We start from the raw sequence: 17,693 nt of genomic DNA, 5'->3' as shown, positions 1-17,693 counted from the left end.
GCTAGGATTCCAATACTTTAATTCTAATTGATATATACTAGTGATATTACATGCACAGTATTACAATATTTTTAATAATATTGTGTAATAAGCCAGTGGGTTAATCTTTAAATTACAGAACTGGTTATTAATTATTAATAAATTCAATACAGCAAGAAGAGCTTTATCAGATTTCATTATTACTTAAATTTCAGTCTATAAAATACTTTGATTTTCTGCATGACACAAGGCTGCAAGGGCTGTGATATTAATCAGAGATGTTTATTGTTCAGTTCTCGTTTCATTTTCAATTGTAATATGTTCCATTTAGCCAGTATTTTGGCTAAAAGTATTTTGTTGTTAATAATTGGCAAACTGTATGTCAGAACAGCTTAGATTTTCTTCTTCAAAGGACACATTAAGAAAATATACTGTAAACAAATTTTGGTGGAAGGATTGTGCTAATCACAAGAAGATCTGAAAAGAAGTGAAAAGGCATTGACACCAAGTGATGAAGTGTATGCATATACATGTGTGTGTGAAGTACATTGTCATTCATCATTTGAATTAAAAAAAGATGAAACTGTTTTATGTATGTGTATATCTTATTTTTGTACTCATTACTCAAAATTATAACTATTACATGGATTGTCATTATATGTACAGTCTGTATCATCAACCACCCACATTTTACAGTCAATATAATATATCTTTATTTCAATACAACCCAAATGTTGTCTGTATATACCTATGTATGCAAATTACAACAAAGTGGAGAAAAAATTATTATTACCAGAACATATGTTCATGTGCTAGATACATTTCGCAATTTAATTAACTAAGCTTATTTTACATTAAAAATTATTATTGACTTTGTACGCATTTATAAGTTAGTAGTCAATGCCTAACTTTATGACATGTATCTTAACACATTTTCAAATTACTTGCCCCTCACTGTGGATTCCTGTATATGGTGAGGGACCTCCCAGGGAAGGTTCTGTTCTTTCAGTTTACCTCCTCTGGGATCTAAACATCCACCCACGTTTGCCGTGCATGGCGATCTGTGAAGGGGAGGATAGGATCCTGGTGATTGAGGGGTCCAACCTTAATCTCCCTTTTTCACTTTGGCCCAGAATTCCCATAGTTGGGTGCTCTTGGGGTAGTCCCCCTTGGGTCAGTTGGCTGATCCACTTGGGCTAGGGTCAGCCAAGTACCAGTGTTGGATGTTCTCATCAGGTGTTGTTGACATTGTATCTGATGCTGATATTTGGGTATAGTGCTCATAAAACCCTGGTGTTGCTGCAGTGTCCTTGTTTGACATTGTGGTGCATCCCCTCGTAGGGCTTTATGGTGGGTGGGGTCAGTGGGCACTGAAACATCTCTTTTTATATTATAGATCCTCCAAATAAAAGAAAAAGAAACAGTCCATAGGTAAATGAGTATGTCTTGAAGATTCTGAGTGGCAATCTTCAACATCTGTAATATTTGTTGTACCTAATTTTCTTATTGTACATTCGCTTTCAGGCAAACCTTTAGGGCAAATGTCTCCCTTTTTCATTCAGAAGAGACTAGAGGGACTTGCTGGCTCTCCAAAGTCAGTGTTGGCATAGTGGTGGAAACATCCACGTCTCAACACATTGAATTCCTCTTGCATTCAAGGCATTAGGGATATACTTATTGAGATTACATCTCATGCTGCTTTGAATTCATCACGAGGAGGTATTGTTGAGAGTGATTTGAAGAGCATTCCCGAGTCAGGGATTCTTGCTTGTTTCTCTACTCAAGGAGTTTCAGTAGTGAGGCGTATCTCACAAAGATGGAATTACGATGCTGACCGATATCTTTGTTCTGACATTTACATCACCACATCCACCTGCCACCATCAAGGCAGGTTACCTTAATTGCAGAGTACGGCCATACATTCCAAACCCTCCCTGCTTCCAGTGTCAGCGGTTCTGTTACTCAAAGACGTCATGTCGTGGTCCCTTGACGTGTGCTTGTTGCAGTGGCAAGGACCATGATGCCTGTGAGTGTGAAACGGACCATCATTGTGTCAGTTGCTGTCCACCACTTCATCTCGGACGTATGCTGCTGCACTTCGTTCCACAACTGCAGTGGGAGCGCAAACAGATCTCTCTGTGCCTTCAAAAAAAACATTCTCAAACCAAATGAAAAGTCTTTTGATCTCCATGGCTAAAAAAGTTGATGAAACAGTTTCAACACCCATCTCTGTCCCTCACATACATTCCAACAAATCCCAAGATGCACTTCCATTGGTTGCAAGTACAGGCATTTCCTCTGATATACAACCCAAATGAGCCGTTTTTGCATATATATTTCTCTACAAGTGGGTTTTCTCAACATCACTGATTATTATTTCCTCTGATACATCTTCTCCCACTCCAAGATGCAAAACAATCATTTGCTCACATCTTAAGTCACTGGAATCTTCTTCCAACAGCAGAGACCTGCTCAATTGACCCAGGGCAGGACTCATGGAGGTCGATAGACCTCCCTTGAATAAGGACAGTAAGGAAAAAAGACGTGGTTTTAAACAGAAGGGTTCTCCTCCCAGTTCACCTACATGTAAATAAAAATGACCACCTTGATACAATGGAAGTTTATGTTCTAATCTAGATGACATCAAAACACTGATTGCTTCCTACCATCCTGTATGTCTTTCCTTACAGGAAACAATTCTGAAACCTGCTGATACAGTTATCTTTCGATGGTTTTCTTTGTACAGAAATGACAGGCTGTGTGATGGACAAGTGCATAGTGGGGTGGCACTGTTGGTGACTGATGGTGGTTTTTGTACTTACTTGTTAGTCTTCCTGGTGAGCTATGATAATTACAATTATGCTACAGAAAGTCCTTTTAAAACTTGTATTATTGTAGTTTTTCTCTTAATGTTGTACACTAGATGTAAACATTGGTTTTATGCAATTTATGTTTTTTAAACTTTATTTTGTTTTACCTTAATTTCCTTTTATAAATTTTACTAAATTTACTTTAACTTTTTACTGGATGTTTGGTGCAGATAGCCTAGCTGCTTTGTGCCATAAAACACAAAATCAACTAACTAACCAACCAAAGTATTTATGAAATTTAGATTTGGTTACTTGTTAACTTTGTGTAAAGTGCGTGTACACCAATAAATGATTTGGAGCAAATCGTTTACTGAGTAACTGGAGGATACAATAAAGAATTTCCTTGTCATTTGCAAGGTGGGAGTAGTACTAACTAAATATCATGAGCTCTTAAAAAAGATGAAGCACTTTGCTTTTCTGTCAAAATATTGCTCATAGAAATGTACTGGATGTGTGTTCTATTATGTCTGTATGGTTTGAAAAAGAAAACATTTTCTTCTGTCAGATACTGCCTTTCAGTAAGTTAACAAAGAAACTTCAAGTACACGCTGTGAAAATCTTTTTAAAAAGTTCAAACTTAATTTGGAAATGTAAAAAGGTTCCTGTCATTTTAACAACACTTTGCTCAAGGCAACATGAAAATAAAACAGGGAATATATTAACTTCAGTGTCAACTACAATCTAATGAACAAAGTATACAGTTGAGAAAACTGTAATCATAGAAAACTGCAATTTTTCTAGGCTTGTCTTGAATCAATAGTTTCCTCATTTTGAAAGTGAAATGAAAGTACTAGTGAAAGTACTGGGCTTTACTCAGGTTAATAAGTTGATATATTCTAGGTGGCTGTGTCAGTATGTATATTATAAATCCATTTTAGCGTAAAATTATGTCATTTATACCAGTGGTGCACAAACTTTTTGAGTCAGGGGCCACAGACTTCTCGTAACCGTTGGGGGCCACAAAAAAGTGAAGATTAAAATCGCCCCACAGTTGTTTCACACAAGATGGACATCACATTTAAGAACACACAAATAATGATTACATCAAAGAGTTTGCACATTATTCTAAGAAATGTTCTGATACGTCAACTGTCACAAAGACAGTGTGACGGATGGTGCTGCATGTCATCTACAAGCTTAAAGATGTCCGGCTTGACATTTGACTTTGAAAGATGCAAGACTGCTTCAAGATGATCATCAGTCAGCTGATTGCGAGTGTTGTTTTTGTTCAGTTTCATATGCGAGAAAGCCTGTTCACTGCAGTAGGTGCTGCCAAACATGCTGGTGTGGACAAGTGCGTTCTCTTTCAGATTAGCAAAGGTATCAGGCAATGTTTTGTAGAAGTCAAGCAAACTGTTTTCTCGGTAAATAGCACGCAGTTAATCAGATTCCTGGAGATCAGTAAGTTCGAGCTGATATTCTGCTGACAAGTCCTTCACTGACACACTGAACGGATCAGCAAAAAGTTTCATCAGCAATTTGCATTGGTCAAAGTCATGAAACCGTGAGTTGAAGGATTGAATCAAGGTATCTAGCTTTCCAACATAAACTTGTGTGTCAATGTCCTGATTCTTCTGTAGCTGTGACTGAAAAGTGCATGAAGTTGCCTGATGCTACTTGCTGCCAGAACAACTGCAACTTTGTCCTGAAAGCTGAGATGTGATTTACAAGCTGACAGACAAGCTGAATTTTGCCTGCAACTTCAAATTCAGATCATTCAAGTGTTGTGTCATGTCAACCAGAAAGGTCAAATCAGCTTGCCATGCTGGATCAGTCATGGAAATCACTTCTGTGATTTGTTCTTGCTTCTGAGGAATTCTATCACCTCATCAATCAACTCCCAAAATATTCTGAGCATCTTCCCTCGACTCAGCCAGCGTACCTCACAGTAATACACAAGGTCACCATAGTCTGAATCTATTTCTTCAAGAAGACTTTGAAACTGACAGTGATTGAGCCCTCCTGATTTGATGAAATTAAAGGTTTTCGTCACTTATGCCATCAGTGCCTGAAAACCAAGTTCTTTACTGTACACGTTCTGTTGGTGAATAATACAGTGCAACTTCACCAACTCTCTGTTCTGCTTTCCTCAATGCTTCATCAACAGTGCTACCAGCCTGTGGTCATGGCTGGTGCTCAATCAGTTGTCACACTTACCAGTTTTGTGAAATCCAATGAAACACTACTACACAGTCGTACTGTCTCCTCGAATAGAGCAGACCCAGTTGTCTGACCCTTCATGGAACTCATGCCAATTAGTTCCTCTATGATATCAAACGATGACAACGCACCACAAACAAAAACTAGAAGCTGTGCTGTTGAACTGATGGCAGTCGACTCATCTGCTGCCAAAGAGAAGTAGACAAAGTTGGCTGCTTTATTTGTAAGCTGCCTTGTCACGTCTGCTGAGAGGTGTGAAATTATTCATTGAACTGTCATATGATTCAAAGCCACCATCTGTAGCTTATGAGCTGCTTCTGGACACAACTTTTCTGATGCAGTAATCATTCATGGCTTGACAAAATCACCATCAGTGAACGGTCGGCCAGAATTTGCTATCATCATCGAAATTTCATAACTGACCTCACATGCTGCACCTATATCTGCTTACTGCTTTGAGAAAACGTTTGCTGGTGATTCAGCGACTGCTGCAGAGATTCAATTTGAGCTGTTTGTTCATCACTGACAACATTATGGAAATCTTTATGCTTCGACTCATAATGACGCTTTATATTGGGATACCTTCGCCACTGCTACTGTCGAATGACACAGCAGACAAATCACAGTATTCTGTTGTTGAACAAAACAGTATTGTGCAGTCCAATCATTATGAAACTGCAGGTTTTTGTCGTCAACATTTCTTTTACAATTAGCTACCATTTTTGTTACGAAATAATATCAAAAGTAAGTAAATCTTGAAGAACAATTGGAACTCGTGAGATTTCATATTTATGGAAATATTACATCATTGCGCCAATGATTAAATGCCTATGCATTAACGAGATTTGCTTATTAAATTTTCTTTATTGCTCGAGACAAATATGGAACCATCTAGTATCTAATCTAATGCATATTCTTATATAGCACTTAATCTTCACACAGGCGCAAACTATCTATGTTTGACTTTCCCATTGGACATTGCGGGCCACTCGGCAACTTGCTTAGATGTTTGATTATATTTATTAATATAGGTATAAAGGTGATCCTTTGTATTGTTTTATTTTAGGCTTGAGTTGTTGTATAAGTAAGGCTTCTTTAATTTTGCATTTGTTTATGTTTGTTTCTTTATTAAGTGTTTGGGTGTTTTCTATGGTTATGTTGTGTTTATTTGATTTGTAGTGTTCGAAAACATGTGAAGGTGACTTTTTGTGTTCTTTGAATCTGGTTTCCATTTTTCTACTTGTTTCTCCAATATAGAAGTCGTGGCAATTATCGCATTGTATTTTATAAATAATGTTGGTGTGGTGTTTGTTAGTGTAGTTTTACATAGTATAGACCTCAGTTTTTGAATAAATTTGGTATTAACTGGAATGTCATATTTTGTTACTAGTTTTTGCCAATTGTTGGTTATTTTTCTGCTGATGTCAAGAATGTATGGTATGCAGCAGTATATGGTTTTGTGATTTTTGATTCTTGGGATATATTTACTTTTGTTAGTTGATTTTGCTTTATGTCTAGGTGTGTGCATATGTTTTGTACAGTTTGTGGAGGAAACTTACTGATGTTGATGAAGTATTGTTTTATTTTGTCTAATTCATTGTTAATTTTATCTGGTGAGCATAGTTTTATGGCTGTGTTTATTTGGTTTCTTAATATGTTGAGTTTTTGTTTTGTTTCATGTGCTGAGTCCCAAGGAATGTATAATCCAGTATGGGTGATTTTTCGGTGGATTTCTGTTTTAAATTGTGTATCGGTTCTTGTAATTTTGAGGTTAAGAAATGATATTTGATTGCTTCCTTCTTGTTCACATGTGAAGTTGATGTTGGGATGTTTAGCATTAATGTGATTGAAAAATTAAGTATGTGTTCTGTAGATCTGAATCCTGCAACCGTGTCATCTACATATCTGTACCAGTATAGTGATGGATGTAATGCTGTGTTAATTGCTTGTGTTTCAACTTGTGTCATAAAAATAGCAGCAAGAACTGGTGATACTGGGTTGCCCATGCTAAGGCCATTTGTTTGTCTATAGTTGTGGTTGTTGAACATGAAGTTTGTCCTCATCGTGGTGAAATCTATGAGGGTTGCTAATTGGTTGCTGGGAATGTCTAATGATATGCTATGTATTTACCAAGATTGTAATTAAACGATTCATATGTCAACATTATTGGTCATAATGGACAATCTGGTTTATGAGGTTTGGGGATGCTGCATATTTTAGTGTGCATGAGACATTCATGTGTAGGTAGGAATAAAGTGTTTTTAGTATTATTTTGTTTAGTTGCATTTCATGTGTCTTTGTTGGATTTGTGTGTATTAGTTTAAATTTGTTTCTGTTTGATAGGATGTTTTCATTTTTGGATTATTTATTCATGTTCATTATGACTATAGCATTTTCTTTATCTGTTTTAGAATTTAATGTTTTGTCTTGTTTTAGGTTTTAATGGAATTAATGTATTTTTTTGTAAGGTTGTATTTTAGTTTTCTGTTTTCTGAAATTATGTTGATGGTTTCGTGAGAAAATTCTTTGAAAAAATTGTTTAAGATGTTGTTTTAGGTGTTTCTGGAAAATATAAATTTGTAATTTTCCTTGGAAGTTTGGCTGTTAGATGTCCATAGAAGTGTCAAAGTTGTCTTCCTTCTGTTGGTTGTTTTCGATTGTTTTTTGTTTTCTGTGGTAGTTATCACAAGTCTCCTGGCTAGGTCTTCCAAACATGCATTCATTTCTTAGGTTGGGATGTATCTAGGTGCTGTTGTGAAGTTGAGTCCTTTGTTAACTAGATGTATTTCATCTGTGTTTAATTGTCGGTTGGATCTGTTAATTATGAGGTTAGTCAATAGTTTATCGTGTTGAGTCTTTCTGTTGATTGCATCTTAGTTTCTCCAGATTTTTGTTGTGGCAGATCTTTTGTCCCTGTCGCTCCTAGTGTTGTTTTGGTTGATGTTATGTTGTTGGTTTAATGCAGTATGCCAGTTGATGGTCTAGGTTTATTTTTTGTTTTGTAAGTCATGTAGTTCCTTGTATTTTGGGTTCAACATGGCTCTATGTAGTTTTTCTGTAAATTTTGGATAATGTTTGTGCATTGATTAAAATTTTGTTGATCGCTTTATCTTTACAAAGTTAGGGGTTAGTTGTTTCTTTCTGCATTGTTGAATGAAATAGATGTCATTTTTTCTGTTGAAAGTTTCTTAGTTTCTTTTACGGCCGTATGAACGTGTACTGTTAATTGTGGTGTAATGTAATGCTAGTTCAGACATAAAGGTTACGTAGATAGGTACAAATACATAAAGAAAACACAAAGACTTGCACTTCTCGTACAATCGCCGTGATGAAATAATAATCCATGATGATGAGAAAACCCACTTCTAGAGAAAATTTCAGGTTTCTAGTTACTTTCTTCATGGAGCTATGGGGGTAACGTGCATAAAGGTACATGCTTTTGATTTCTATTCATAATACAGTAACATATTTAAGGTGGAATCACATGGACCAGTAAAATTCCTTGCTTAAGCAGATTTTCTGGCTTAGACAGTGAACGTACATTTCCTTAATTATATATAATTTTTTAGCAGAACGTTATACTTGCTTGACTCAAGGGAAGTAAGATGTGTATGAATAAAGTTATTATACTGTTTATGCTGTATTTATTAGAATAAAAACAAAAATAGTCATTCAAAATATACATAAGTACACAAAATCATAATCAAATTTATTTGAAGAAAGTCTCCAGTTTCAACTGTTTCATTTTTTTAATGGGCTTTTTCAGGCAGTTAAAAGAGAATGCCAATTCTACAGCCTTTTCACAAAGTTCATTTTCCCTTTCATTTTGTATACAATTTGTTAGTGTTAATATAACTTGACATTTGTGATGTAGCAGGGATTTCTATTTTCTCACTATCTTTTCCCAAACATGCTCGTCATTTCAGCTGTGGGGGTGTCATTATGTGAAAATCAATCTCACTATTCGTTGGTAAGAGAGTAGCTCAAGATTTGACAGTGGGTGGTGATGACTAGTTTTACACTGCTAAATTACGGATGGCTAATACAGATAGCCCTCACATAGCTTTGTGCGAAATTCAAAAGCCAACCAACCATTATCTTTTCCATTTTGTTCATCTTCAGAATCTCTCTCACTGTTACCATCTTGTGATTCTGTTATAGATTTTAAATCAATTTTATCAGTTTCTGTTAAAACATTTTTGTCAACATTCACAGAATCATCTGCATCAGTCTTCTCAATCAGAGTTTGGATTTCACTAGAATCATCATAAGAAACAACTTCTAGGAAAAGTAGAATATTTGTATTTTCTTGTTCCATTTTTTTGTTTAATTTGTTTAAAAATTCCTTGAATATAACACTTGTCATCCATGCTTTATTATCTACTTTCCATTCCATGGAAAGTTGATTCTTCCTTAAATTTTGAAACAGCCTGTATTTTCACTTTTACCTATTACCTGTGGTTTCTCTAGTTTTCCATCAGCAAATGCAATCAAAATACAGTTAATTGTTCTTTTGAATAGCAACTTCTGGAACAATTTTCTCTTTAATTTGCAACATTTTATTGGAAAGAGCTTTGAAAAACAAAGCTGTTTCATCTGCATTTCCAATATCCTCTGGGTTGTAATGATGAATAGTTTGACCCTAACCTTAATGCTAAATTCATTAAAAGATTACATGCATATTTAATAGCTTTTTAAAAAGTAAATGAAGGTATTAAGTGATTTTTCCCTAAATTTTAAAATTATGGAAGTTATGGAATTTATTTTTTTTGTGAGAATCATTTAAAGAGTAGAATTTTGCACTTAAAAGACTAATATATTTCTACAAATTGTGAACCAAATTTAACTGCAAAAATAATGATGGGAGAAAAAGAACAGAATATGTTTAATCAATACTTACTGTAACAATATGTTCAAGAATTTATTAACATTTAAAGAAATTATTCACTGAATAAGAACTCAATATTTAATCCAAACATTTTTTCTGCCTTACTCAGGTTCTAATTCTACTTGTTGATAGATGAGGTAAGTGAAAGATAGTTTTTTGTCCGTGCTACGCAGGTTTTGCCATATAGAGGGCCTTTTATTTTATAAGAGAAATCATAAGATAATACTGCAAAATTTTGATATTTCTGGTTTGTACAAGTTTCCTCCCTATGCAGATACTGGCTTAGACATGTTTTACTATATAAGGAACTACTGCTTTTCTATGTGCATTTTTGTTAGCATACCTCATTAAAATGATGCACACATACATATATACATACATGCATGCACAATTCACTTAGTATGGGCATAAAGTTTCAAGTTTCAAAGCTATGATGATCAGACTAAGATGTGCATGCACACACATGCATGTTTGTCTGTGATTTTTATTTGTAATATAAGGAACAACTTTTTTCTGTGTGTTTTTTTGTTGGCTTGCCTCATTGAAAAGACTCTTGTGTGCATGCTAATAGTCCAGTTGCACATCTTCAGAATTTACTTAGTATGGGTGCTAATGGAGTTATGGTGATCACATTTTTTTTTCTGTGTGGTTTTCAATTGCTTACCTCGGAAAAAGTGCACATGCACGAATAAGTAATAATATGCAGGTGTATAAGTCCTTATAACCTTAAGGTCCACTTAGTATATGTGAAAAATTTCAGGTTCTTAGGTTCCTTCCTGTTAGAGTTAGGGTGGTCACACATGTTGACATGTTATTTTGTTATTATAGCTGTTTGGAATAGATCCAGCAAACTGGGATAACATGTTACACCAGAAATATTGAGTGTTTACATTTACATAATAGAGCATCTTTTTGAGGCACTAAAATTGATAAATTTTGTTGAAGTTAAGATAAGCTCAGAAAGAAAAGAATTTAAGAGAATTGAGTCAAATTAAGAATCTCTGGGAGCATGTGCTTCTACACAGAATAAAATAATTTAAGGATGTTTGTATGCTGGTAGAAATAGTGCTCTGCATAGTGTCCAGTAATAGTGTTGTTGAGGCAGAGTGTAATTGCATTATCCACATCCTCACTGACCAAAGGATTAATTTTAAAAAAATGCAGTGGTTGGGAACTTGCTGTTGATTAAAATAAATGATATTATATGGACACATGAGAAAAAGAAACAAATATTAGAAGGAGCCCTGGAGAAGTTTATGGTAAAAATGAGGAAAACAAAATTTGATAAAAATCCTTCTAATATGTGTATAGAATTTGCAGGCCAAGAAAAGAAAGTCAGACCTGTTCAATAAAATTGAAATTAATTGTGTTGATGCTTATGACAGTTATGGATATCACGAAGAGGATAATTATGATAATTGCATCTCAAATGATGAGTCTGAAACAGATGAAATTCTTTTTCAAGAACCAATTACATTGTTGATGTAGATGATTTTCAGGTACACAATATTTGGAAGGATAATGATTGACTATGCTCCACTAGCTAACAGTTAAACACAATAGGACAAAGGATCTTAGTGCAAATTAATACACAGAGTAGATTTACTTGAAATTAACTTGATTTTTTATGAGATATGTATTTATGTAAGTTTGTGACATTTCGTTTTTGAAAAATATTGAAACTTGTATTTCATTTCCTAGTAAGAAATTTAAATACCATTTTACTCTTGTCTATAAGTTAAAAAAGGGTAATTGTCATAGGATTCTAGGCTAGATGTTATGTTCCATACTTTAAGAAGATTATAACATTTGTGTCTAGTAAAACTGGAAGTAATATAAAATTTTATTGATTGTTACTTTGTTTATTTGTTAAACTAATGTACCAGATATTATATTGCCTCTTACCCTTACTTTGCCCTTGAAATGTGACCACAGGTGTGCATAATAGAAAAAACAACACAAAACAAATTAACTTTGACTGTCCAGTTTTGTAAACAAAGAATAGAATTATGGCATCAACCCCATGTACTGTTCAGCAGAGACTGTTTGCAGCCTTGTGTTTTCTCAAACATCAAGGACTGGTATCCATTTCTTGAACATTTAAGTTAATAAATCTCAGTTAAACAATGTTTTCAATTTAATATCTTGTGGGTCAAAGTAACTTATTGGTGTTTAGATTCACTGATGTCTAATAAGTAACTGTAAAGATTCACAATAAAAAGAAAGCTCAAAAATATTTGCAAAGAATAAATATTGACAACAAAAGAAAATGCTCAAGCACATGTCAGAAACAAAATCTACATTGGTTGACAAAATAAATTTGGTTACTGTTGATTTAAACAAACTAGATTTTATTCATAGGTAAATTAAACAGAAAGGTCAAATAAAGAATTAATGTGAAATAAGTATTAGATTAAAATATAAACTTAATAATAGTTAATAAATTAAAAATTATAAAAATGGAAAATAAATTAGACCTTTGTTCTAAAACAATGTTTTATACATATCTTTTGAATTGCATATTCTGAGTTTATAATCTACTTATATAACACTTGCTTTTACCTAAAATTTTCAGTGTAAAAGTGAAATATATTAAGTATGTTTTAACATTTAATGTTTTGGCATTAGGTCTAACGTAGATGAACATATAGATAATAAATCTCGGACTTGTGATTGGAAAGGTATGAATAATATTTGAGAGCAACTGTCTATTGTAGTTTCTAATTACTGTCCATTTTCGATTTTACATTTTCATCTAATATTTCTTTATTTTAAATTAAATCTTTATTTAAAACTTCTATTTAATTTGCTTTTTTTCCTGCTTAAAATTCTAGATCCACCAGCAACTGCTAACATTATTTTTTGAGACTTCTAGCTGATGCTTTGCTAATAAACCATTGTTGATCACTAGATATTTCTCAGCTACTGTAAAAAACAAAAAAACAACAAAACATTATAAACTAACATGTGCTGATCGCTTGCTGGAACACCAATGTCAAAGAGCATGCGTTGATTGTTTATTTGTGATTTAGTGTTAATAAGCTTATATTGGTGTTTTGCCACTGTTGGCCAGCATATGTTAGGAACTTGATACAGTATTGATCAGCATGTTTTGGTCACTTACTTCTGAATCTATATTGACCATCCTTTTTTGGTGACTTGTTGATGAGTCACTACTAGAGGACAAGTAAACCACTATATATTGTTTGCTTACTGGTGAGTCAGTATTAACAAACATGTTTTATTAAATTAATTAATATAATTTGTTAGAGAGCCAGCATCAACCAGCATTTGTTTGTTGTATACTTGTGAATTGGTATTGACCAGCATATGCTGATCATTTATTAACGGAGAGCCAGCGTCAACTGGCATGTTTTGGTTGCTTGTTGGTGGATCAGAATTTATACTTTGTGTTATAATTTTAAAACTTGAAACATAAGAACAGAAACTTCTTAAAGTTATATGACTAATTAATATCAAACTAATATAAAAACATATGAAGTGATTAAGCATGCTATTAACTTCCACTGTAATTCAAAATAAACCGAGTATGTGATGGGATCACAACTTCTGTTGTTGCAAAGTAAATGTACTCAGAGATTGAAGAATTGTACTGCATTTTCTTTTCTTGAGTTCATTTATCAAACAAAATTGTATTTTCAGTAGTCAAAATCAAAAGGAACAAAATAAACACTTCTAGAACAGATATCCAATATTTCCATCACCAGTTTGTTTACTTTGGTTTTAAAACCACACAAGTTTTCAGTATTTCATGTTTTTGCAGCAATAATTGCTAATTTATATAAATATTTTTTTCTTATTGGTATGAATTTGATGAAGAAAGATGAGTATTTATCAAAAATGTAAAAGGTGCTGCTTTGAAATGGCTTTCAAAATAACCTTTTTTTTTGCCATTATTCACTGCTTAGGGTAGTAACTCTAAAAAGCAATAAGCAAGGTAAGTATAACAAATGATAGACTCTACTTTTAACACAAACACTTAGCAAATACATCTGGTGGATTCATACTTTATCTCTCTCAAATTTTACAATATATGCTAATCCAAGCACTAGCAGCATGAATCAGTGATCTCAGTGTGTATGTATTTTGATGAAACAGTTAAGTACATCTGTTTTAGTTCTAAATAAATATTTATTCTCCAAAAGCATTAAACTTCTAACACAATACCTTGCCTCCATACACAGAACAGCTTGATTCCTCAAGCCATCTGCCTGTGAGATTTGTATGTCATTAGCCTTGAGGTAATTCTCATTTAAAAATCACATGTCTAATGTGAACTGCACTAGTTCATGATGACATCATCATGTAACAATAGGCTTCCACCAGTAGGAGAGGGGTGACAAAACCTCTGTGTAGTAACTCTCCCTAAGCAGTTGTGCTCAGAATAATTTATTTCTTTTCCTGCATTGTCTTGAATGTACATGCTTTTAAAATATTAGTTAAGTACGTGAGACTTGTAGTAGTTTATTAAATTTGGATTTCAACCAAATTTAAATGTTTGTTTACAAAAAAACAAGGAAGATCTCTTGGCCAAGAACTCCATCAAGAGAGTATTAACCTTTACTCTGGAATATTACTTTCTTTTCTTTGTGGTTCCTAAAAAACTGACGCATGCATCTGGTTATAGGCCTTTGTATCTGAACTACTTTCTTGTTGTCCTGCAATTATGAAGGGATTTTTTCTTCTCCAGTGCTCTCTTTTCACCTGGATGACCAAGGTTAACATATTGAACAATTTTTTATAGCTTCTTAAATACCTTGTCCTCTAGATATTTCCTGTGTTTTATTTATCAGGATTATGCATTCTAGTGCCATGCTCTTTTCTTTTTTTTTTCTTCTTGCATGCATGTGCACATTATCTTTTAATTGAATCATTTGGCATTGCCCATTTTCTTGTTGACAAGAACCCCACTTTAAATAAAAAATGTATCTCAGAATGGCTGGTGTGGATATTAACACTTTTATTGATAAGGAGAGAACAATGTTTCAACTTTCCTTTGCCATTTTCAGGTTAGGAAAAAAGAGAGTTTGCAAGTGACATTGTTCTCTCCTTATCAATAAAAGTATTCTTACCCATACTAGCTGTTTTGAGATACACTTGCCCACTTTGTTGATGAATTGTGACCTAATGACAAGGATGAATGACTTTTTCTTACCCCTTCTCCATAAGACTCATTCTCTTCTACTTATAATCTTCTGCAGGAACTGTTTGACTTTATATCTCTGAACTATAGCGTAACATTAGAAGAGCATTAATTTCAAATCAACATCATGCTAAACTTCTAACAGTTTATTGGGCATGCTCCACTTTCCTTCCTTTTCTCATGGATAAGATGGTCATAATCCACTCTAACAATTCCATTGTCATACTTTATTTCAACAATCAGAGGCACCTCTTCCAGGGCTCTTTGCTTCCATGTTTTGGACCTACTACTTTGGGGTCATTCCCATTGGGTAAGTTTCAAAAATGGTGGCAGTTTGACTCTCTCTCAACTAGACCAGATTCTACCAACTGTGAATGGTCTTTTCAGAATCAAGTTTTTTGTTGGATTTGCTCTTAGATGGGAATACATATCCTTGATACCTTTGCTACTTCTCTCAATACCAAACCTCCACTCTTATTGTTTACAGTTCCTTATTCTTCAGTTCTGGCAATCATCACTGTCAGCCATAACTTTGGCTTGTATGAGTGATTTTCTCTGATTTATCTGCTGTTATTTATGCTTCTTCTTCTACTACCTTGTTTCCCATCTCACTTTCTCCAGTCTCATAGATCTCTATCACCCAAAGGGTGTTGTCCCTTTTTCTTCTTATGTACAATTTGTTCAGTCTTATCACCTCTAGGACAGGACTCCCTGATCATGTAGTCTTCTTCTTATCCCATTCCTGTCATCCAACAACTTAATCTATCAGTGGAATTGAGATTTTCAACAGTAATTCATCCACCAATCACTTTCCAGGCCATCCTGTGATAGCCCACCTTTTAGTTATTTTTTAAATTGTTATTTGATCATGGATTGTCAATTTCTATCATAGCTGGCTATTGGGCAGCTCTGTAAACTACATTTTCCTTTCCCATTACCACCATGTGTTATATTCTTCTGTTATCACTACTTTGTGTTTGATCCTTCCTTATTTATCAACCACCTCATCCAACTCCTATAACTGACTTAGACCTTGATGCACTTTTACATGTTCTCACATGTGCTACATTTGAGCTGTTTTATGTCATATTTTTTCTGAAGACATACATCCTTCTCACTTGTGGTTACAGTCATTCAGAGATAAAATGACATTGGTGCTTCCTAGATTCTCTTTATCTCTTATCTTCCTTTCTGTCTCTCATATCTATGCTCATTTGGACCCCAGTCTTTGTATCTGGTTCAAGATGTGTTAGCTTGTATGAATGTCACCTTTTTGGCACCTCTCTTTGTTTAGGGATCTGTTACCTTCTACTCTTACTGAACAGGTTCACCAACTTTTTCCATTTGAATTTGATGCTTACAAGCTCTTTCACATATTGTTACATAAAAATCATTACCTGTCTCACTCTCTTGCATTTTATTTTGTTGACCCTAAACTAGATTCTTCACACTGGAATCTGTTTAATTTTACCACCCTTGAACAAAATCCTTCAGGCTGATTTGTGAAAGAATCTGCAAATTCAGCTCCCATTATTTTCATCATCTGGTTAATTTGTTTACTGCAGGATTTGAATCTCTCAAGTTGCTCTTATTTGATGAAACTATGTACAATTTTTGAAAATGGTAAGTACATTTTCTTTTTTCTGCACCCTTTTCCATCATATAGGATCCTGATATCTCAAAACCCATTCCTTTGGCTGTGGTTTTGCTAGATAGTAGATAGGACAGTGGGAATCTAGAATCTCATTAATCAATTCATGAGTATCACTAATTAGATGATGAGACATTTGGCTACCTTAAGAAAGTCATAGTTATGCAGAGGAGTTACTGCATAAGGAGGTTTTGTCACCCTTCTGTTAGTGGAAAGAGATCATCATACACTAGTTTAGTTCAACTTAAACATATAATTTTTAACGTGGGAGGTAGCTGAAAGCTAGTAGCATGTAAATCACATAAGCAGATATGTAAGGAAACAAAATATTCTGTGTGTGAAGGTGTCTATCAGAAATATGCTTTCAGGTAAGGAAAATGCTAACATTCTGTAGATGAGCATATTTTGTTGCATGTTCAAAAGTTCCTTTTTTCCTTTGAAATTACATTAGGTGCTGAACTTATCAGAGAGATTCAAAACATTCCAGCCATTCTGATGGAAAAAAAGTTGTTTCGTGGAATAGGTGGAGAATTGATGCCATGCTGTTTGTGTACTAATTGAAAAATCATCACTTGCTGCTCTTCCTTTCATGAATGCTGGGACATAATTGGTAAGAGAGTTTCTATTAAGAGTTTAAATAGAGGTACACTGAATTTTGAAGATCATTTTGTAACACAACTATTTAAAAAATTTGTGATTTTAGCCTATACAATTTTCAGATGTTGATGTGTTTCCGTAAGATGGATGATTAATATAAATAAATAAATACGTACAGATTTTAAAATATAAACAAACAATTCATTATATGCATTGATTTATTAATGTCCTCCTGTAGCTCAACTGAAAATATATTTTACATAGTTAAACTTCAGTCTCATTTTGTTGCAGAGTTATTACATAGAAAATATGATCCTTGTCATTTGTCACATTCTCTCTTTCAGAAATTACCAATGATTCTCTGTGACATTTAATATTATTTTA

At 34.0% G+C, this 17,693-nt stretch overlaps 1 protein-coding gene across 1 annotated transcript in view; it reads left to right on the top strand.

The window, feature by feature from the left end:
- Nucleotides 1-17,322, top strand: part of LOC143258499 (tubulin-specific chaperone D-like) — a 114,897-nt gene extending 97,575 nt beyond the window's left edge. The window contains 1 exon segment of the mRNA XM_076517553.1: nt 17,164-17,322. Coding sequence (XP_076373668.1) covers nt 17,164-17,273 — 110 coding nt within the window. The 3' untranslated portion in view covers nt 17,274-17,322.
- Nucleotides 17,323-17,693: the final 371 nt, after the last annotated feature.

Source organism: Tachypleus tridentatus, chromosome 8 (genome assembly GCF_004210375.1).
Source record: "Tachypleus tridentatus isolate NWPU-2018 chromosome 8, ASM421037v1, whole genome shotgun sequence".
NCBI lineage: Eukaryota > Metazoa > Arthropoda > Merostomata > Xiphosura > Limulidae > Tachypleus > Tachypleus tridentatus.
The sequence above is the reverse complement of the archived record's forward strand: the minus strand, read 5'-3'. Positions and strand labels throughout refer to the sequence as shown.